This window comes from Gobius niger (genome assembly GCF_951799975.1).
Source record: "Gobius niger genome assembly, chromosome: 8".
NCBI lineage: Eukaryota > Metazoa > Chordata > Actinopteri > Gobiiformes > Gobiidae > Gobius > Gobius niger.
This window is the reverse complement of record NC_136859.1, coordinates 810,305-832,736: the sequence shown is the minus strand read 5'-3', so window position 1 is coordinate 832,736 and position 22,432 is coordinate 810,305. Positions and strand designations below refer to the sequence as shown.

Below are 22,432 nucleotides of genomic sequence, written 5' to 3'. Positions count from 1 at the left end.
TCAGATCAGATTAATCTACAAGACTCAGATCAGATTAATCTACAAGACTCAGATCAGATTAATCTACAAGACTCAGATCAGATTCATCTACAAGACTCAGATCAGATTCATCTACAAGACTCAGATCAGATTCATCTACAAGACTCAGATCAGATTCATCTACAAGACTCCAGATCAGATTAATCTACAAGACTCAGATCAGATTAATCTACAAGACTCCAGATCAGATTAATCTACAAGACTCCAGATCAGATTAATCTACAAGACTCCAGATCAGATTAATCTACAAGACTCCAGATCAGATTAATCTACAAGACTCCAGATCAGATTAATCTACAAGACTTCAGATCAGATTAATCTACAAGACTCAGATCAGATTAATCTACAAGACTCAGATCAGATTAATCTACAAGACTTCAGATCAGATTAATCTACAAGACTCCAGATCAGATTAATCTACAAGACTCCAGATCAGATTAATCTACAAGACTCCAGATCAGATTCATCTACAAGACTCAGATCAGATTAATCTACAAGACTCAGATCAGATTAATCTACAAGACTCCAGATCAGATTAATCTACAAGACTCAGATCAGATTAATCTACAAGACTCAGATCAGATTAATCTACAAGACTCAGATCAGATTAATCTACAAGACTCCAGATCAGATTAATCTACAAGACTCAGATCAGATTAATCTACAAGACTCAGATCAGATTAATCTACAAGACTCAGATCAGATTAATCTACAAGACTCAGATCAGATGTCCACAGTATAATGGAGAATATCAATCAGAAGAGATCCCCCCACATCACAGACCCCGCCTCTGTGGCATTTGACCAATCAGGAGAGACCGGTCTCTCTAAACTTCCTGTTTTCTGGCTCAAAACAAAATTCTTATGGAGAAATTGGGAAAGTGTAATTAAAGGGGGGTATTATGCAAAATTGACTTTTTCAAGCTTTTACATCATGTTAGTCTGTCAACGCCCCCACCTTGAATTTTTTGTCACATTTTTTTGTCACATTTTTATCAAATTTTTGTCATTTTTTCGTCAATTTCTTGTGACATTTTTGTGATATTTTTTCCACTTTTTCATCAATTTTTCGTCACTTTTTTGTAAATTTTTTGTCATTTTTTTGTCATTTTTTTGTCATTTTTTGTCATTTTTTGTCATTTTTTGTCATTTTTTGGTCATTTTTTTAAATACATTTTTTGTAATTTTTTGTCATTTTTTTGTCATTTTTTTGTCATTTTTTTATACAATTTGTCATTTTTTGTTATTTTTTTTATTTATTTATTTTTTTTTTTTTGTTATTTTTTGTCACATTTTGTCTTTTTTTCGTCATTTTTTCGTCATTTTTTCGTCATTTTTTCGTCATTTTTTTAATGTACAAGACTCAGATCAGATTAATCTACAAGACTCCAGATCAGATTAATCTACAAGACTCAGATCAGATTAATCTACAAGACTCAGATCAGATTAATCTACAAGACTCAGATCAGATTAATCTACAAGACTCAGATCAGATTAATCTACAAGACTCCAGATCAGATTAATCTACAAGACTCAGATCAGATTAATCTACAAGACTCAGATCAGATTAATCTACAAGACTCCAGATCAGATTAATCTACAAGACTCAGATCAGATTAATCTACAAGACTCAGATCAGATTAATCTACAAGACTCAGATCAGATTAATCTACAAGACTTCAGATCAGATTAATCTACAAGACTCAGATCAGATTAATCTACAAGACTCAGATCAGATTAATCTACAAGACTCCAGATCAGATTAATCTACAAGACTCAGATCAGATTAATCTACAAGACTCAGATCAGATTAATCTACAAGACTTCAGATCAGATTAATCTACAAGACTCAGATCAGATTAATCTACAAGACTTCAGATCAGATTAATCTACAAGACTCCAGATCAGATTAATCTACAAGACTTCAGATCAGATTAATCTACTCGTCGTGTTTCCATCACTTTGTCTTTGCTTTCTCTGCGTGTTTTCGTCGTGTTTTCGTTGCCTTTTTTTGTAGTGGTTTCGTTTTTTGGGTAATTTTTTGTCACATTTTTTTGTCAAATTTTCATAAAATTTTTGTCATTTTTTCGTCAATTTCTTGTGACATTTTTGTGATTTTTTTCCACTTTTTCATCAATTTTTCGTCACTTTTTTGTACATTTTTTGTCATTTTTTTGTCATTTTTTTGTCATTTTTTTTGTCATTTTTCGTCATTTTTTGTCATTTTTTTGTCATTTTTGTCATTTTTTGTCTTTTTTTTCGTCATTTTTTTCGTCATCTTTTTGTTATTTTTTTTGTAATTTTTTGTCACATTTTGTCTTTTTTTTCGTCATTTTTTTCGTCATTTTTTTGTAATTTTTTGGTCATTTTTTTGTCATTTTTTGTCATTTTTTTAATACAATTTTTGTAATTTTTTGTAATTTTTTGTAATTTTTTTAATACATTTTTTGTCATTTTTTCGTAATTTTTTTAATACAATTTTTGTCATTTTTTGTCATTTTTTGTCACATTTTTGGTAATTTTTTTGTTATTTCTTCGTCATTTTCTAAATAAAAATTGTGTCATTTTTTCGTCAATTTTTTGTCAATTTCTTGTGACATTTTTGTGACATTTTTGCCACTTTTTCATCAATCTTTCGTCACTTTTTTGTCACATTTCCATATTTTTTTTGTCTCAGTTTTGTTGCTATTTTCTCACCTTTTTTCCAAAATCTACAAGACTCAGATCAGATTCATCTACAAGACTTCAGATCAGATTAATCTACAAGACTCAGATCAGATTAATCTACAAGACTCAGATCAGATTAATCTACAAGACTCAGATCAGATTAATCTACAAGACTCAGATCAGATTCATCTACAAGACTCAGATCAGATTCATCTACAAGACTCAGATCAGATTAATCTACAAGACTCAGATCAGATTAATCTACAAGACTCCAGATCAGATTAATCTACAAGACTCAGATCAGATTAATCTACAAGACTCAGATCAGATTAATCTACAAGACTCAGATCAGATTAATCTACAAGACTCCAGATCAGATTAATCTACAAGACTCAGATCAGATTAATCTACAAGACTCAGATCAGATTAATCTACAAGACTCAGATCAGATTAATCTACAAGACTCAGATCAGATTAATCTACAAGACTCAGATCAGATTAATCTACAAGACTCCAGATCAGATTAATCTACAAGACTCAGATCAGATTAATCTACAAGACTCCAGATCAGATTTATCTACAAGACTCAGATCAGATTAATCTACAAGACTCAGATCAGATTAATCTACAAGACTCAGATCAGATTAATCTACAAGACTCCAGATCAGATTAATCTACAAGACTCAGATCAGATTAATCTACAAGACTCAGATCAGATTAATCTACAAGACTCAGATCAGATTAATCTACAAGACTCAGATCAGATTAATCTACAAGACTCAGATCAGATTAATCTACAAGACTCAGATCAGATTAATCTACAAGACTCAGATTAATCTACAAGACTCAGATCAGATTAATCTACAAGACTCAGATTAATCTACAAGACTCAGATCAGATTAATCTACAAGACTCAGATTAATCTACAAGACTCCAGATCAGATTAATCTACAAGACTCAGATCAGATTAATCTACAAGACTCAGATCAGATTAATCTACAAGACTCAGATCAGATTAATCTACAAGACTCCAGATCAGATTAATCTACAAGACTCAGATCAGATTAATCTACAAGACTCAGATCAGATTAATCTACAAGACTCAGATCAGATTAATCTACAAGACTCAGATCAGATTAATCTACAAGACTCAGATCAGATTAATCTACAAGACAGATCAGATTAATCTACAAGACTCAGATCAGATTAATCTACAAGACTCAGATCAGATTAATCTACAAGACTCAGATCAGATTAATCTACAAGACTCAGATCAGATTAATCTACAAGACTCCAGATCAGATTAATCTACAAGACTCAGATCAGATTAATCTACAAGACTCAGATCAGATTAATCTACAAGACTTCAGATCAGATTAATCTACAAGACTCAGATCAGATTAATCTACAAGACTCAGATCAGATTAATCTACAAGACTTCAGATCAGATTAATCTACAAGACTCCAGATCAGATTAATCTACAAGACTTCAGATCAGATTAATCTACTCGTCGTGTTTCCATCACTTTGTCTTTGCTTTCTCTGCGTGTTTTCGTCGTGTTTTCGTTGCCTTTTTTTGTAGTGGTTTCGTTTTTTGGGTAATTTTTTGTCACATTTTTTTGTCAAATTTTCATAAAATTTTTGTCATTTTTTCGTCAATTTCTTGTGACATTTTTGTGATTTTTTTCCACTTTTTCATCAATTTTTCGTCACTTTTTTGTACATTTTTTGTCATTTTTTTGTCATTTTTTTGTCATTTTTTTTGTCATTTTTCGTCATTTTTTGTCATTTTTTTGTCATTTTTGTCATTTTTTGTCATCTTTTTGTTATTTTTTTTGTAATTTTTTGTCACATTTTGTCTTTTTTTTCGTCATTTTTTTCGTCATTTTTTTGTAATTTTTTGGTCATTTTTTTGTCATTTTTTGTCATTTTTTTAATACAATTTTTGTAATTTTTTGTAATTTTTTGTAATTTTTTTAATACATTTTTTGTCATTTTTTCGTAATTTTTTTAATACAATTTTTGTCATTTTTTGTCATTTTTTGTCACATTTTTGGTAATTTTTTTGTTATTTCTTCGTCATTTTCTAAATAAAAATTGTGTCATTTTTTCGTCAATTTTTTGTCAATTTCTTGTGACATTTTTGTGACATTTTTGCCACTTTTTCATCAATCTTTCGTCACTTTTTTGTCACATTTCCATATTTTTTTTGTCTCAGTTTTGTTGCTATTTTCTCACCTTTTTTCCAAAATCTACAAGACTCAGATCAGATTCATCTACAAGACTTCAGATCAGATTAATCTACAAGACTCAGATCAGATTAATCTACAAGACTCAGATCAGATTAATCTACAAGACTCAGATCAGATTAATCTACAAGACTCAGATCAGATTCATCTACAAGACTCAGATCAGATTCATCTACAAGACTCAGATCAGATTAATCTACAAGACTCAGATCAGATTAATCTACAAGACTCCAGATCAGATTAATCTACAAGACTCAGATCAGATTAATCTACAAGACTCAGATCAGATTAATCTACAAGACTCAGATCAGATTAATCTACAAGACTCCAGATCAGATTAATCTACAAGACTCAGATCAGATTAATCTACAAGACTCAGATCAGATTAATCTACAAGACTCAGATCAGATTAATCTACAAGACTCAGATCAGATTAATCTACAAGACTCAGATCAGATTAATCTACAAGACTCAGATCAGATTAATCTACAAGACTCAGATCAGATTAATCTACAAGACTCAGATCAGATTAATCTACAAGACTCAGATCAGATTAATCTACAAGACTCAGATCAGATTAATCTACAAGACTCAGATCAGATTAATCTACAAGACTCAGATTAATCTACAAGACTCAGATCAGATTAATCTACAAGACTCAGATTAATCTACAAGACTCAGATCAGATTAATCTACAAGACTCAGATTAATCTACAAGACTCCAGATCAGATTAATCTACAAGACTCAGATCAGATTAATCTACAAGACTCAGATCAGATTAATCTACAAGACTCAGATCAGATTAATCTACAAGACTCCAGATCAGATTAATCTACAAGACTCAGATCAGATTAATCTACAAGACTCAGATCAGATTAATCTACAAGACTCAGATCAGATTAATCTACAAGACTCAGATCAGATTAATCTACAAGACTCAGATCAGATTAATCTACAAGACAGATCAGATTAATCTACAAGACTCAGATCAGATTAATCTACAAGACTCAGATCAGATTAATCTACAAGACTCAGATCAGATTAATCTACAAGACTCAGATCAGATTAATCTACAAGACTCCAGATCAGATTAATCTACAAGACTCAGATCAGATTAATCTACAAGACTCAGATCAGATTAATCTACAAGACTTCAGATCAGATTAATCTACAAGACTCAGATCAGATTAATCTACAAGACTCAGATCAGATTAATCTACAAGACTTCAGATCAGATTAATCTACAAGACTCCAGATCAGATTAATCTACAAGACTTCAGATCAGATTAATCTACTCGTCGTGTTTCCATCACTTTGTCTTTGCTTTCTCTGCGTGTTTTCGTCGTGTTTTCGTTGCCTTTTTTTGTAGTGGTTTCGTTTTTTGGGTAATTTTTTGTCACATTTTTTTGTCAAATTTTCATAAAATTTTTGTCATTTTTTCGTCAATTTCTTGTGACATTTTTGTGATTTTTTTCCACTTTTTCATCAATTTTTCGTCACTTTTTTGTACATTTTTTGTCATTTTTTTGTCATTTTTTTGTCATTTTTTTTGTCATTTTTCGTCATTTTTTGTCATTTTTTTGTCATTTTTGTCATTTTTTGTCATCTTTTTGTTATTTTTTTTGTAATTTTTTGTCACATTTTGTCTTTTTTTTCGTCATTTTTTTCGTCATTTTTTTGTAATTTTTTGGTCATTTTTTTGTCATTTTTTGTCATTTTTTTAATACAATTTTTGTAATTTTTTGTAATTTTTTGTAATTTTTTTAATACATTTTTTGTCATTTTTTCGTAATTTTTTTAATACAATTTTTGTCATTTTTTGTCATTTTTTGTCACATTTTTGGTAATTTTTTTGTTATTTCTTCGTCATTTTCTAAATAAAAATTGTGTCATTTTTTCGTCAATTTTTTGTCAATTTCTTGTGACATTTTTGTGACATTTTTGCCACTTTTTCATCAATCTTTCGTCACTTTTTTGTCACATTTCCATATTTTTTTTGTCTCAGTTTTGTTGCTATTTTCTCACCTTTTTTCCAAAATCTACAAGACTCAGATCAGATTCATCTACAAGACTTCAGATCAGATTAATCTACAAGACTCAGATCAGATTAATCTACAAGACTCAGATCAGATTAATCTACAAGACTCAGATCAGATTAATCTACAAGACTCAGATCAGATTCATCTACAAGACTCAGATCAGATTCATCTACAAGACTCAGATCAGATTAATCTACAAGACTCAGATCAGATTAATCTACAAGACTCCAGATCAGATTAATCGACAAGACTCAGATCAGATTAATCTACAAGACTCAGATCAGATTAATCTACAAGACTCAGATCAGATTAATCTACAAGACTCCAGATCAGATTAATCTACAAGACTCAGATCAGATTAATCTACAAGACTCAGATCAGATTAATCTACAAGACTCAGATCAGATTAATCTACAAGACTCAGATCAGATTAATCTACAAGACTCAGATCAGATTAATCTACAAGACTCAGATCAGATTAATCTACAAGACTCCAGATCAGATTAATCTACAAGACTCCAGATCAGATTAATCTACAAGACTCAGATCAGATTAATCTACAAGACTCCAGATCAGATTTATCTACAAGACTCAGATCAGATTAATCTACAAGACTCAGATCAGATTAATCTACAAGACTCAGATCAGATTAATCTACAAGACTCCAGATCAGATTAATCTACAAGACTCAGATCAGATTAATCTACAAGACTCAGATCAGATTAATCTACAAGACTCAGATCAGATTAATCTACAAGACTCAGATCAGATTAATCTACAAGACTCAGATCAGATTAATCTACAAGACTCAGATCAGATTAATCTACAAGACTCAGATTAATCTACAAGACTCAGATCAGATTAATCTACAAGACTCAGATTAATCTACAAGACTCAGATCAGATTAATCTACAAGACTCAGATTAATCTACAAGACTCCAGATCAGATTCATCTACAAGACTCAGATCAGATTCATCTACAAGACTCAGATCAGATTAATCTACAAGACTCAGATCAGATTAATCTACAAGACTCCAGATCAGATTAATCTACAAGACTCAGATCAGATTAATCTACAAGACTCAGATCAGATTAATCTACAAGACTCAGATCAGATTAATCTACAAGACTCCAGATCAGATTAATCTACAAGACTCAGATCAGATTAATCTACAAGACTCAGATCAGATTAATCTACAAGACTCAGATCAGATTAATCTACAAGACTCAGATCAGATTAATCTACAAGACTCAGATCAGATTAATCTACAAGACTCAGATCAGATTAATCTACAAGACTCCAGATCAGATTAATCTACAAGACTCCAGATCAGATTAATCTACAAGACTCAGATCAGATTAATCTACAAGACTCCAGATCAGATTTATCTACAAGACTCAGATCAGATTAATCTACAAGACTCAGATCAGATTAATCTACAAGACTCAGATCAGATTAATCTACAAGACTCCAGATCAGATTAATCTACAAGACTCAGATCAGATTAATCTACAAGACTCAGATCAGATTAATCTACAAGACTCAGATCAGATTAATCTACAAGACTCAGATCAGATTAATCTACAAGACTCAGATCAGATTAATCTACAAGACTCAGATCAGATTAATCTACAAGACTCAGATTAATCTACAAGACTCAGATCAGATTAATCTACAAGACTCAGATTAATCTACAAGACTCAGATCAGATTAATCTACAAGACTCAGATTAATCTACAAGACTCCAGATCAGATTAATCTACAAGACTCAGATCAGATTAATCTACAAGACTCAGATCAGATTAATCTACAAGACTCAGATCAGATTAATCTACAAGACTCAGATCAGATTAATCTACAAGACTCAGATCAGATTAATCTACAAGACTCAGATCAGATTAATCTACAAGACTCAGATCAGATTAATCTACAAGACTCAGATCAGATTAATCTACAAGACAGATCAGATTAATCTACAAGACTCAGATCAGATTAATCTACAAGACTCAGATCAGATTAATCTACAAGACTCAGATCAGATAAATCTACAAGACTCAGATCAGATTAATCTACAAGACTCAGATCAGATTAATCTACAAGACTCAGATCAGATTAATCTACAAGACTCAGATCAGATTAATCTACAAGACTCAGATCAGATTAATCTACAAGACTTCAGATCAGATTAATCTACAAGACTCCAGATCAGATGTCCACAGTATTATGGAGAATATCAATCAGAAGACATCCCCCCACATCACAGACCCCGCCTCTGTGGCATTTGACCAATCAGGAGAGGCCGGTCGCTCTAAACTTCCTGTTTTCTGGCTCAAAACAAAATTCTTATGAAGAAATTGGGAAAGTGTAATTAAAGGGGGACTTTTTCAAGCTTTACATCATGTTATTATGTCAACGCCCCCACCTTTAATTTTTTGTCACATTTTGGTCATTTTTTTGTCACTCTGAGTCTCCCTGTGGTTCATCTGCGGCACATTTAGTCTGAAGTGAAAAGGTCTGTCAGGAGGAGCTGTTCACCTCGAACTCCCGCCTGAACCGAGAGGAGCTTTTTCCAAACGTCATCAGATTCTTTTTCCATCATTGTTTTGTTTCAACTCATTTTTGTAACTTTTTTGTACGTTTTTTGGGTAATTTTTTGTCACATTTTTTTGTCAAATTTTAATCAAATTTTTGTCATTTTTTCGTCAATTTCTTGTGACATTTTTGTGATATTTTTTCCACTTTTTCATCATTTTTTTGGCACATTTTTGTAATTTTTTGTAATTTTTTGTCATTTTTTGGTCATTTTTTGTCATTTTTTGTAATTTTTATTTTTTATTTTTTTTGTTATTTTTTGTCACATTTTGTTTTTTTTTCCGTAATTTTTTTGTCATTTTTTCGTCATTTTTTTATTACGATTTTTGTCATTTTTTGTTATTTATTTATTTATTTATTTATTTATTTTTGCTATTTTTTGTCACATTTTGTCTTTTTTTTCATAATTTTTTCATAATTTTTTCGTAATTTTTTTGTCATTTTTTTGTCATTTTTTTAATACAATTTTTGTCATTTTTTGTCACATTTTTGGTAATTTTTTTGTTATTTCTTCGTCATTTTCTAAATAAAAATTGTGTCATTTTTTCGTCATTTTTTAGTCAATTTCTTGTGATATTTTTGTGACATTTTTTCCACTTTTTCATAATTTTTTTGTCACTTTTTTGGTCATTTTTTGGTCATTTTTTAAAATAAATTCTTTGTCATTTTTTGTAATTTTTTAGTCATTTTTCGTCATTTTTCGTCATTTTTTGTCATTTTTTGGTCATTTTTTTATACAATTTTTGTCATCTTTTGTCACATTTTTGGTAATTTTTTTGTTATTTCTTCGTCATTTTCTAAATAAAAATTGTGTCATTTTTTCATCCATTTTTTGTCAATTTCTTGTGACATTATTGTGACATTTTTGCCACTTTTTCATCAATGTTTCGTCACTTTTTTGTCACATTCCCATCATTGTTTTCGTCTCAGTTTTGTCGCTATTTTCTCACCTTTTTCCCAGAAGCTTTTGGATTGGGGTAAAGCCAAACTGGAGAAAATGTGCTCTGTTCAGGTGGGAGTTAAGGGATTAACATTTCAGACATTTGTTTATCTGGAGAATAATGAATAACTCAAAGACGGCTCTAAACTGTTAAACATTTCCTGTTTGTATCAGTTGGGTTTAATATATGGGTTGATTTTGTGACATATTGTTAATGTGTCACAATATGATATTAGTCACAAAGGAACAGCATCGTCTCGATCACAGCCTTTCGTGCTACACGTGGATACCAAACAATGCATGAATAATAACCAGGGAGCACCTCTATGTTGGAGTCACTTCCTGGAACTCTCCGGCTCACGCTTTGGTCTTGTTCTTGTTGCATTTGAGACGTGTTTTCTGTCACGTTTCCTGCACTTTCTGGTCGCTTTTTTTATCCCATTTTTGTCGTGTTTCCATCACTTTGTCTTTGCTTTCTCTGCGTGTTTTCGTCGTGTTTTCGTCGCCTTTTTTTGTAGTGGTTTCGTTGTTTGGGTAATTTTTTGTCACATTTTTTTGTCAAATTTTCATCAAATTTTTGTCATTTTTTCGTCCATTTTTTGTCATTTTTTTGTAAATTTTTTGTCATTTTTTTGTCACATTTTTTGGTCATTTTTGTAAATACATTTTTTGTCATTTTTTTTTCCTTTTTTTTGTTTTTTTTTGTCATTTTTCGTCATTTTTTTGTCATTTTTCGTCATTTTTTGTCATTTTTTTGTTATTTTTTTTGTTATTTTTTGTCACATTTTGTCATTTTTTTCGTCATTTTTTTGTCATTTTTTTGTCATTTTTTGGTCATTTTTTGGTCATTTTTTGTAATTTTTTTAATACATTTTTTGTAATTTTTTCGTCATTTTTTGTAATTTTTTGTAATTTTTTTAATACAATTTTTGTCATTTTTTGTCATTTTTTGTCACATTTTTGGTAATTTTTTTGTTATTTCTTCGTCATTTTCTAAATAAAAATTGTGTCATTTTTTCGTCAATTTTTTGTCAATTTCTTGTGACGTTTTTGTGACATTTTTGCCACTTTTTCATCAATCTTTCGTCACTTTTTTGTCACATTTCCATATTTGTTTTTGTCTCAGTTTTGTTGCTATTTTCTCACCTTTTTTCCAAAAGCTTTTGGATTGGAGTAAAGCCAACACTTCCTGGTTCGATCTCAGGCTCAAAGCGACAAAACGTCCTGATCAGTCCCCATCAGTATTCAGCTGCTGCTCCTGCCCCAGACGTTCATATCTGTGAGTTTAATACAGGCTCTCATCTCTGTGCACTTCGCTCAAACCATCTCCCCCCCCCCCCGTCTCCCCCCGTCTCTCCCCCCCCCTCTCTCGGCTGCGTGCTGAGAGTTCATGAATATCAAACACTGAGGCGATGGAGCCAGACGGACTCAGCCTCTCCTCAGAAATCATCAGATCCCACAGCGTTTCTGATGAAGGCCAGGCTCTATCTGCTGCAGACACGCGGGAGGAAACACCTGGACACAGCTGCAGGTGAGGGGGGGGGCGGGTCCAGAACCTGAGGAACCAACACCTGAGGAGGGGGCGGGTACAGAGTCTAAAACCTGAGGAGGGGGCGGGTCCAACACCTGAGGAGGGGGCGGGTGCAGAGTCTAAAACACACACCTTAACCTCTTAACTCCTACCTGAACATGTTTTCTCCAAATTCTCCAAATCTAAAAGCTTCTTTAAAATGGCGACAAAAAACGAGAAGAAAATGAGAATGTAAATTGACAAAAATGACAAAAATCCAACAAAAAAAGACAAAAATACGACAAAAAATGACAAAAATCCAACAAAAAAGACAAAAATCCAACAAAAAAAAGACAAAAATCCAACAAAAAAATGACAAAAATCCAACAAAAAAGTGACAAAAATCCTACAAAAAATGACAAAAATCCAACAAAAAAGTGACAAATAAAGTAACAAAAGTGCCACTAAAAAGTGACAAAAACCCATTAGGGAAATAAAAAGTGACGACAATGGCAAAGAGGAGAGAATGGCGGGTGCTCAGAGGTTAAACAGGCACATCTTCTACACGTCAGCTTTAACTCAATCTGAAAGACGACACTAACAGAACAGAGCTTCATCCCAGAGTTAAAGCCACACAATGGAGGGTTAGATAGAGAAATGTTGAGCCTGTAGCGCGCGGCCTTTTGCAGTCGTCTCTCCGTGTGTGTGTGTGTGTGTGTGTGTGTGTGTGTGTGTGTGTGTGTGTGTGTGTGTGTGTGTGTGTGTGTGTGTGTGTGTGTGTGTCTGTGCCTGTCTGTGCGTGTGCGGAGCGTGAAGCTAACATTCTGTTCCTCCCCTCCGCCATATGGACGCGTGAATCTCACCTCGCTCTCGCCGCGGCGCCGAGAACAAGGCGCTCGTTTAGTGTCGGGATCACAGGCGGCGCCTCCATAACGAGCCCGCGGAGCCGACAGAGAGAGAGGAGCTAAACGAAGCTAAACGAAGCTAAACGCCCTCATGTTTGTGCCCACAGCCTGTTTGGCTTTACCTAAATCCAAAAGCTTCTTGAAAAAAGGGTCAAAATGGCGACAAAAATGAAACGACGGAAAAGTGACGACCACGTGAGGAAAATGATCCGTTCAGATGAGTTTTGCTGGTCTTAGCTTTCAAATGAGGCGTCACACTGGCCTAGAGGAGTTTGTAGTTTCACTTCCTCATTGGACACCGACAGGAAGTGACATAGAGGCACTACTTAGTCACCTTCCTTCCTTCCTTCCTTCCTTCCTTCCTTCCTTGTCTCATACTGGTGTAAATGAAAACTCACAAACTGAACCCGGGCCGAGGGCGACGCTGCGGAGGAGCTGATCCGAGCGTAACTTTGACACAGATTTAGCCACTTTTCAAACCTCCTGTGACCATATTAGGAAACAGGGCAAATGTTTCTGACCCTCCAGGGTTTTAATAAAGTCTCCATCGCGTCTTCAAAGCACGTCCAGCTGCTCCGTGTGCAGGTCAGTCCCACGCCTCAAAATAACTCCTCCCATCAGCGCGAGCGTCTCGTCTTCTCTCGGGTCAGTCTCATGATCGATCACAAACACAAACGCTCCGTCTAAACTCGCCTTTTACACAAGATAACAACAAATAATCCGGTCCAGTAAAAACGAAACAGAAACCTGCAGTGACACTGATGTCAAAGCTCCGCTAACAGCAACGAAACACTTCCTGTTGTCCCGACAAAATAAAAGGCGTCAATGTTCCAGCCGCTGGGAGAGGGCACTACAAAAAGTAAATATCAAGCATCGGCTTAAATGACTTGAATTGAGGAAATGTTTCTTGTTTTGAGCGGTTTTCACTCATTTAGACACTTTTCCTGATCGGACCCAGTTTACTTTGCTTGTTTGAGGACATTTCAGACCAGTTCTAGGGTGAATCTCGCTTGAAATAAGAAAGTAAAACTGCCAATGAGATAAGACCAGTTTTCTTACCCCATTGGCAAAGAAAATGACCTGAAATAAGGACGAAATGTATCGAAACGAGTCAGAAAAATCTCAGAACAAGTGAAATAATCCAGGACAAATGCCCAACTACATCTTAACTCGTCAAAACAACTAAAATGTGGATCATTATGCTCAAATTGAGATGTTTATACTGATCTAGTTAAATACTTTTTGCAGTGTTGAAATGTTAATGAATAAATGAACCTAATACTTTTGGTGCAAATGGACACAAGTCTCGTTTTTCTTCGTTTTCCTGGTCGTCAAATATAAATAAAGGCCTGTCTCTAATTGTGGCCTGGTTCCAATAAAGGCCTGGTCCAGATGCCCTTGAGTAAATAAAGGCCCCGGCCTCTATTAGAGCATTTACAGTATAAATGATTGTACCGATAATATAATCGGTAAAACTCCCAGCCACAAAGAGAGCGAAGTGGTTTTCGTGAGCAGTTTCCAGATAATATAAGTCATGAGCTTCATAAGGAGGCAGATACATGTATAAAATATGGACTTTAAAGAGGAGAGTGAAGAAGAAAACACATGATCATCCTGTACGAGCAGCTGCTGCATAAGAGGAAGCACCAACGTCTCTCCGTCTGCAGAACATCATCTTGTGTCACTTTTTTGCTGGATTATTGTCACTTTTTTGTTGGATTTTTGTCTTTTTTTTTGGATTTTTGTCTTTTTTTTTGTTGGATTTTTGTCTTTTTTAGTCTTTTTCTGCTGGATTTTTGTCATTTTTTTTGCTGGATTTTTGTCTTTTTTTGTTAGATTTTTGTCTTTTTTTTGTTGGATTTTTGTCTTTTTTTTGCTGGATTTTTGTCTTTTTTTTGTTGGATTTTTGTCTTTTTTTGTTGGACTTTTTTCTTTTTTTGTTGGATTTTTGTCTTTTTTTTGTTGGATTTTTGTCTTTTTTGTTGGATTTTTGACATTTTTTTTGCTGGATTTTTGTCACTTTTTTTTTTGTTTTTTTTTTTTTTTTTTGCTGGACTTTTGTCTTTTTTTTGTGGATTTTTGTCTTTTTTTTGGCTGGATTTTTGTCTTTTTTTTGTTGGACTTTTGTCTTTTTTTTGCTGGATTTTTGTCTTTTTTTTGCTGGATTTTTGTCTTTTTTTGCTGGATTTTTGTCTTTTTTTTTTGCTGGATTTTTGTCTTTTTTTGCTGGATTTTTGTCTTGTCAGCTGCTGCATAAGAGGAAGCACCAACGTGTCTCCGTCTGCAGAACATCTTCATCTCACAGTCACGGACTCCGCTCTGAGACATGTTCGAGCTGGAGAAACAACACGGTCTGAGAGAGAGAACAACCAGAGTCCGCCTGTTCCTGCTGCCGGCGTTCACTCGAGTCGCCGACGAAGCCTCGTGGATGAACTCAACACTTCAACAACAAAGTACGGACGACAGCGTGACGGTCCTGAGGTAAACTTCGTCCAGACCCATTAGGACGGAGAGCGGAGCTGACGCGGCGCTAAAAGCTTTTCTGTTTCTGCTGTTTGTGAGCGAACGGCGCCGCTGCAGATGTTTGAAATGAAACGCCTGACAGATAAACATCAGGGCCAGTGCATTACGGGACGCCGGGTTTCTGGGAACAGGCGGAGCGCGGCATCATGGGAGATGGAGTTTACAGACAGAGAGGCCTAATGTGTTTTCACTGGAGCTGATGAGGTCAGAGCATTGATTTATGACTTCTGTGAAGAGGACGCGGCACCGGGAACGGAGGCAAAGCGTGGCAAGATGTCTCAATAATAAAAACAAAAAAATAAAAATAAACAATAAAAATAATAATAATTAATAAATAAATAAACAAATACATACATAAAAATAATAATACAAATAACAATAATTCCTAGTCCAAGACATTCAACTATTTCACGCTTTTCATCAGCAGAGAGATCCTTTTTCTTTCCCTTATTGCTTGAAAATGGTGGAACATTTTCCCCTTAACCTCTTAACTCCCGCCGGAACTGAGAGCATTTTCTCCAGTTCAGCTTTACCCAAATCCTGTAGGCCAGTGTAACGCCTCATTTGAAAGCTAAGATCTACAAAACTCATCTGAATGGATGTTTTTCCTCACGTCATCAGATTTTTTTTCCATCTTTTTTTTTTATTTTATTTTTTTCATTTTTTGGTCAAATATTTTTTTTTTCATGTCATTTTTTGTCATTTTTTTGGGGTCTTTTTTGGTCTTTTTTTGTACATTTTTTGTCTTTTTTTGTACATTTTTTGTAAATTTGTTGTCACTTTTTCGTCAATGTTTTCTCACTTTTTTCACATTTTCATCCTTGTTTTCGTCTCAGTTTTGTTGCTATTTTCACACCTTTTTTTACCATCATTTTTTAAGGGGGTTTTCAACTCGTTTTAGTAACTTTTTTGTCATTTTTTTGTCATTTTGGTCATTTTGTGTCACTTTTTTATCACATTTTTGTCAATTTTCGTCAATTTTCTGCAACATTTTCGTGACATTTTTGGCACTTTTTCATCAATATTTGTCATTTTTTGGTCACATTTATTTTTTTAAATTTTTGTGACATTTTTGTCATTTTTCTATCACTTTTTTTTTATCACATTTGTCATTTTTTCATACATTTTTTGTCACATTTTATCACATTTTTGTCATTTTTCTGTCATTTTTTTGGTCAAATTTTTCTCATTTTTTTCAACCATTTTTTGTCAATTCCTTATGACATTTTTGTGACATTTGTGCCACTTTTTTGTCAATGTTTTCTAACTTTTCTGTCCCGTTTCCATCATTGTTTTCGTCTCAGTTCTGTTGCTATTTTCACACCTTTTTTCTGGAAGCTTTTGGACTGTGGTAAAGCCAAACTGGAGAAAATGTGCTCGGTTCAGGCGGGAGTTAAGGGGTTAAACTGGGCTTAACCTGAAAACTAATGATCCCAGGCGTCTCACATAAATGTCAGTGATTCAAAGAGCCCGAGAAACGACACCATCCATGAGTTTCACTGAACATTTTTATTATTCTTAACCTTCATGACACTGAAACACTCATTTGCATAATCATTCTTAAAGCCTAATCAAGTCATTTAAATAATCCCTGTGCAGGTCATTACGGGGCCCATTGCTCTCCGTCATCCTCCACCTGCCGAGCCCCGTCACCCGCAGAACCGGGGCCAGATGTTTCCTCCCAGGTGAGCCCAGATGTGCTCACGGCGGTTAAAGGGACGCTGGCGGGGACGGAGATTACTTTTTAATACGCGGGGAATAGAAAGACGGGGCGGGAGCAGCTGGTGCGGAGGAGAGGCTTTTAGGAAAGACGCGTTTAGAGAAGGAAACGCAGAGTCTGGAGACGGACGGGAGGGACGGCGTTACTGCGGGAAAACAGCTGCCGCAGATGTGCACAGACACTCGGAGAACAGACATCTCATACTCGTTTTTACCACCGATGTTTGTGCATTATTCAAAACTCATCGTTCATGTATCAATGCTCAAACCTTCATGAAGTTTTCCTCATCATTAGTTAATCGTTTATGGGCAAAAAAAATTTCTTTTTTTTTACTAGATTTTTGTCTTTTTTTTACTGGATTTTTGTCATTTTTTTGCTGGATTTTTGTCATTTTTTTGTTGGATTTTTGTCACTTTTTTGTTGGATTTTTGTCATTTTTTGTTGGATTTTTGTCACTTTTTTGCTGGATTTTTGACATTTTTTTGTGGATTTTTGTCATTTTTTTATTGGATTTTTGTCATTTTTTTGTTGGATTTTTGTCTTTTTTGTTGGATTTTTGTCATTTTTTAATTGGATTTTTGTCATTTTTTATTAGATTTTTGTCATTTTTTTATTGGATTTTTGTCATTTTTTTAATGGATTTTTGTCATTTTTTATTAGATTTTTGTCATTTTCTTAATGGATTTTTGTCACTTTTTTATTGGATTTTTGTCATTTTTTTGTTGGATTTTTGTCTTTTTTGTTGGATTTTTGTCATTTTTTTATTGGATTTTTGTCATTTTTTATTAGATTTTTGTCATTTTTTTATTGGATTTTTGTCATTTTTTTATTGGATTTTTGTCATTTTTTTATTGGATTTTTGTCATTTTTTTATTGGATTTTTGTCATTTTTTATTAGATTTTTGTCATTTTTTTAATGGATTTTTGTAATTTTTTATTAGATTTTTGTCATTTTTTAAGACGCGTTTAGAGAAGGAAACGCAGAGTCTGGAGACGGACGGGAGGGACGCCGTTACCGCGGGAAAACAGCTGCCGCAGATGTGCACAGACACTCGGAGAACAGACATCTCATACTCGTTTTTACCACCGATGTTTCATGTATCAACGCTCAAACCTTCATGAAGTTTTCCTCATCATTAGTTAATCGTTTATGGGCAAAAAAAAATTCTTTTTTTTTACTAGATTTTTGTCATTTTTTTACTGGATTTTTGTCATTTTTTTACTGGATTTTTGTCATTTTTTTGCTGGATTTTTGTAATTTTTTTGTTGGATTTTTGTCTTTTTTCTGTTGGATTTTTGTCATTTTTTTGTTGGATTTTTGTCACTTTTTTGCTGGATTTTTGACATTTTTTTGTGGATTTTTGTCATTTTTTTATTGGATTTTTGTCATTTTTTTGTTGGATTTTTGTCTTTTTTGTTGGATTTTTGTCTTTTTTTGTTGGATTTTTGTCACTTTTTATTAGATTTTTGTCATTTTTTTAATGGATTTTTGTAATTTTTTTATTAGATTTTTGTCATTTTTTTATTGGATTTTTGTCATTTTTTATTAGATTTTTGTCATTTTTTTACTGGATTTTTGTCATTTTTTTGCTGGATTTTTGTAATTTTTTTGTTGGATTTTTGTCTTTTTTCTGTTGGATTTTTGTCATTTTTTTGTTGGATTTTTGTCACTTTTTTGCTGGATTTTTGACATTTTTTTGTGGATTTTTGTCATTTTTTTATTGGATTTTTGTCATTTTTTTGTTGGATTTTTGTCTTTTTTGTTGGATTTTTGTCTTTTTTTGTTGGATTTTTGTCACTTTTTATTAGATTTTTGTCATTTTTTTAATGGATTTTTGTAATTTTTTTATTAGATTTTTGTCATTTTTTTATTGGATTTTTGTCATTTTTTATTAGATTTTTGTCATTTTTTTATTGGATTTTTGTCATTTTTTTATTGGATTTTTGTCATTTTTTATTAGATTTTTGTCATTTTTTTAATGGATTTTTGTAATTTTTTATTAGATTTTTGTCATTTTTTAAGACGCGTTTAGAGAAGGAAACGCAGAGTCTGGAGACGGACGGGAGGGACGGCGTTACTGCGGGAAAACAGCTGCCGCAGATGTGCACAGGCACTCGGAGAACAAACATCTCATACTCGTTTTTACCACCGATGTTTCATGTATCAACGCTCAAACCTTCATGAAGTTTTCCTCATCATTAGTTAATCGTTTATGGAGAAAAACCAGCGAGACAAATCCTTTCCCAAACCGTAACCAGACACAGACAGAGCCTTTCAGATGGAAACAAAAGCACCAAACATGGGGTTAGGTTCACCACAAACAACACCGCTCTCACCAGACGTCACGGATGAAGCACGAGGTCCGAGCCCAGGGTTTATTAACCTCTTACCACCCGCCAAAACCAAATGCAGTCCCTCGTCTTTGACATTGGCCTCACTTTTTATTTGCCCTATGTGTTTTTGTCACTTTTTCTGCTGGATTTTTGTCTTTTTTTTTTACTAGATTTTTGTCATTTTTTTGCTGGATTTTTGTCACTTTTTTGTTGGATTTTTGTCACTTTTTTGTTGGATTTTTGTCTTTTTTTTGTTGGATTTTTGTCACTTTTTTGTTGGATTTTTGTCTTTTTTTTGTTGGATTTTTGTCACTTTTTTGCTGGATTTTTGTCATTTTTTTACAGGATTTTTGTCTTTTTTTTTTTACTAGATTTTTGTCTTTTTTTGTTGGATTTTTGTCTTTTTTCTGTTGGATTTTTGTCACTTTTTTGCTGGATTTTTGACACTTTTTTTTATTGGATTTTTGTCATTTTTTATTGGATTTTTGTCATTTTTTTACTGGATTTTTGTCATTTTTTTGTTGGATTTGTGTCATTTTTTTTGCTGGATTTTTGTCACTTTTTTGCTGGATTTTTGTCATTTTTTTACAGGATTTTTGTCATTTTTTTTTACTAGATTTTTGTCTTTTTTTGTTGGATTTTTGTCTTTTTTCTGTTGGATTTTTGTCACTTTTTTGCTGGATTTTTGTCGTTTTTTTACAGGATTTTTGTCGTTTTTTTTACTAGATTTTTGTCTTTTTTTTACTAGATTTTTGTCTTTTTTTTGTTGGATTTTTGTCACTTTTTTGTTGGATTTTTGTCTCTTTTTTACTAGATTTTTGTCTTTTTTTTGCTGGATTTTTGTCATTTTCTTTGCTGGATTTTTGTCATTTTTTTGTTTGATGTTTGTCACTTTTTTTAACTGACAAAAATCCAATAAAAAATGACCAAAATCCAGCAAAAAAGTGAAAAAAATCACTTTTTTGCTGGATTCTTGCAAAAAATCTTTTTTGCAAGATTTTTTTCACTTTTTTGCTGGATTTTGGTCATTTTTTATTGGATTTTTGTCATTTTTTTGTTGTATTTTAGTCTTTTTTTTTGCTGGATTTTTGTCACTTTTTTGCTGGATTTTTGTCACTTTTTTGCTGGATTTTTGTCACTTTTTTTAACTGGATTTTTGTCATTTTTTTATTGAATTTTTGTCATTTTTTCGTTGGATTTTTGTCTTTTTTTGGGGGGATTTTTGTCATTTTTTGCTGGATTTTTGTCACTTTTTTGCTGGATTTTTGTCACGTTTTTTGCTGGATTTTTGTCACTTTTTTGTTGGATTTTTGTCACTTTTTTGTTGGATTTTTGTCTCTTTTTTACTAGATTTTTGTCTTTTTTTTGCTGGATTTTTGTCATTTTCTTTGCTGGATTTTTGTCACTTTTTTTAACTGGATTTTTGTCATTTTTTATTGGATTTTTGTCATTTTTTTGTTGTATTTTAGTCTTTTTTTTTGCTGGATTTTTGTCACTTTTTTGCTGGATTTTTGTCACTTTTTTTAACTGGATTTTTGTCATTTTTTACTAGATTTTTGTCATTTTTTGCTGAATTTTTGTCATTTTTTTATTGAATTTTTGTCATTTTTTCGTTGGATTTTTGTCATTTTTTGCTGGATTTTTGTCACTTTTTTGCTGGATTTTTGTCACGTTTTTTGCTGGATTTTTGTCACTTTTTTGCTGGATTTTTGTCACTTTTTTACTGAATTTTTGACATTTTTTTACTGGATTTTTGACATTTTTTTGTGGATTTTTGTCTTTTTTTTTTTGGATTTTTGTCTTTTTTTATTAGATTTTTGTCATTTTTTTATTGGATTTTTGACATTTTTTACAGGATTTTTTTCTTTTTTTTACTAGATTTTTGTCTTTTTTCTGTTGGATTTTTGTCACTTTTTTGCTGGATTTTTGTCATTGTTTTGGCACTTTTTTGCTTTTGTTGTTTTGTCTCGTTTTTTGCCTCTGTTTTGAAGAAGCTTTTAGATTTGGAGACTTTGGAGAGCAGGAGAAAGCATGTTGAGGTGGGGGTTAAGAGGTTAAAGACGAGCTCTGCAGACGTTAATCATGGAAGTGATGGCGGGAAAAACCGGCTCAAATGGAAAAGTTCTTACCAGGTTTTTAGGAGACGGCACTTGTGCCTCCGCAGTCTACAGAGAAGAGGACAGTGAAGGTGACGGACGTGTTTGCTGCTGGACAGTAAAGTCTCTGAGGAGGAGGAGGAGAAGGACGAGAGAGGAGGAGCAGGAGGAGGAGGAGGAGGAGGAGGAGGAGGAGGAGGAAGAGGAAGAGGAGGAGGAGGAGAGCTGGACGTACCGGTTCTGGAGTCAGGAAAGCCTCCTCTTGGCGCAGGACCAGCAGTACCACAGACCCGCCCATAGGGGTCGCTCTGAGCAGAGACACCACTTCCTCCTGAGTGCGGCCGTTCAGGTCCACGCCGTTCACCTGCACACGGAGAGCACAGAGGAACTTCAGAGGAACTTCAGCCCGGCTCAGACCTGCTGAGAGGTTTCTACACACGGAGAGCACAGAGGAACTTCAGAGGAACCTCAGCCCGGCTCAGACCTGCTGAGAGGTTTCTACACACGGAGAGCACAGAGGAACTTCAGCCCGGCTCAGACCTGCTGAGAGGTTTCTACACACGGAGAGCACAGAGGAACTTCAGCCCGGCTCAGACCTGCTGAGAGGTTTCTACACACGGAGAGCACAGAGGAACTTCAGAGGAACCTCAGCCCGGCTCAGACCTGCTGAGAGGTTTCTACACACGGAGAGCACAGAGGAACTTCAGCCCGGCTCAGACCTGCTGAGAGGTTTCTACACACGGAGAGGACAGAGGAACTTCAGCCCGGCTCTGACCTGCTGAGAGGTTTCTACACACGGAGAGCACAGAGGAACTT

General features: G+C 33.8%; 1 protein-coding gene across 1 annotated transcript in view; it reads right to left on the bottom strand.

Annotated features, from left to right (window-relative positions):
- LOC306966772 (partitioning defective 3 homolog) overlaps nucleotides 1-22,432 on the bottom strand; it is a gene marked incomplete at both ends in the record, with an annotated part of 118,324 nt that overhangs the window by 66,000 nt on the left and 29,892 nt on the right. The window contains one exon of the mRNA XM_079561590.1: nucleotides 21,852-21,980. Within this exon, the coding sequence (XP_079417716.1) occupies nucleotides 21,852-21,980 (129 nt within the window). The remainder of the gene's footprint in view (nucleotides 1-21,851; nucleotides 21,981-22,432) is intronic.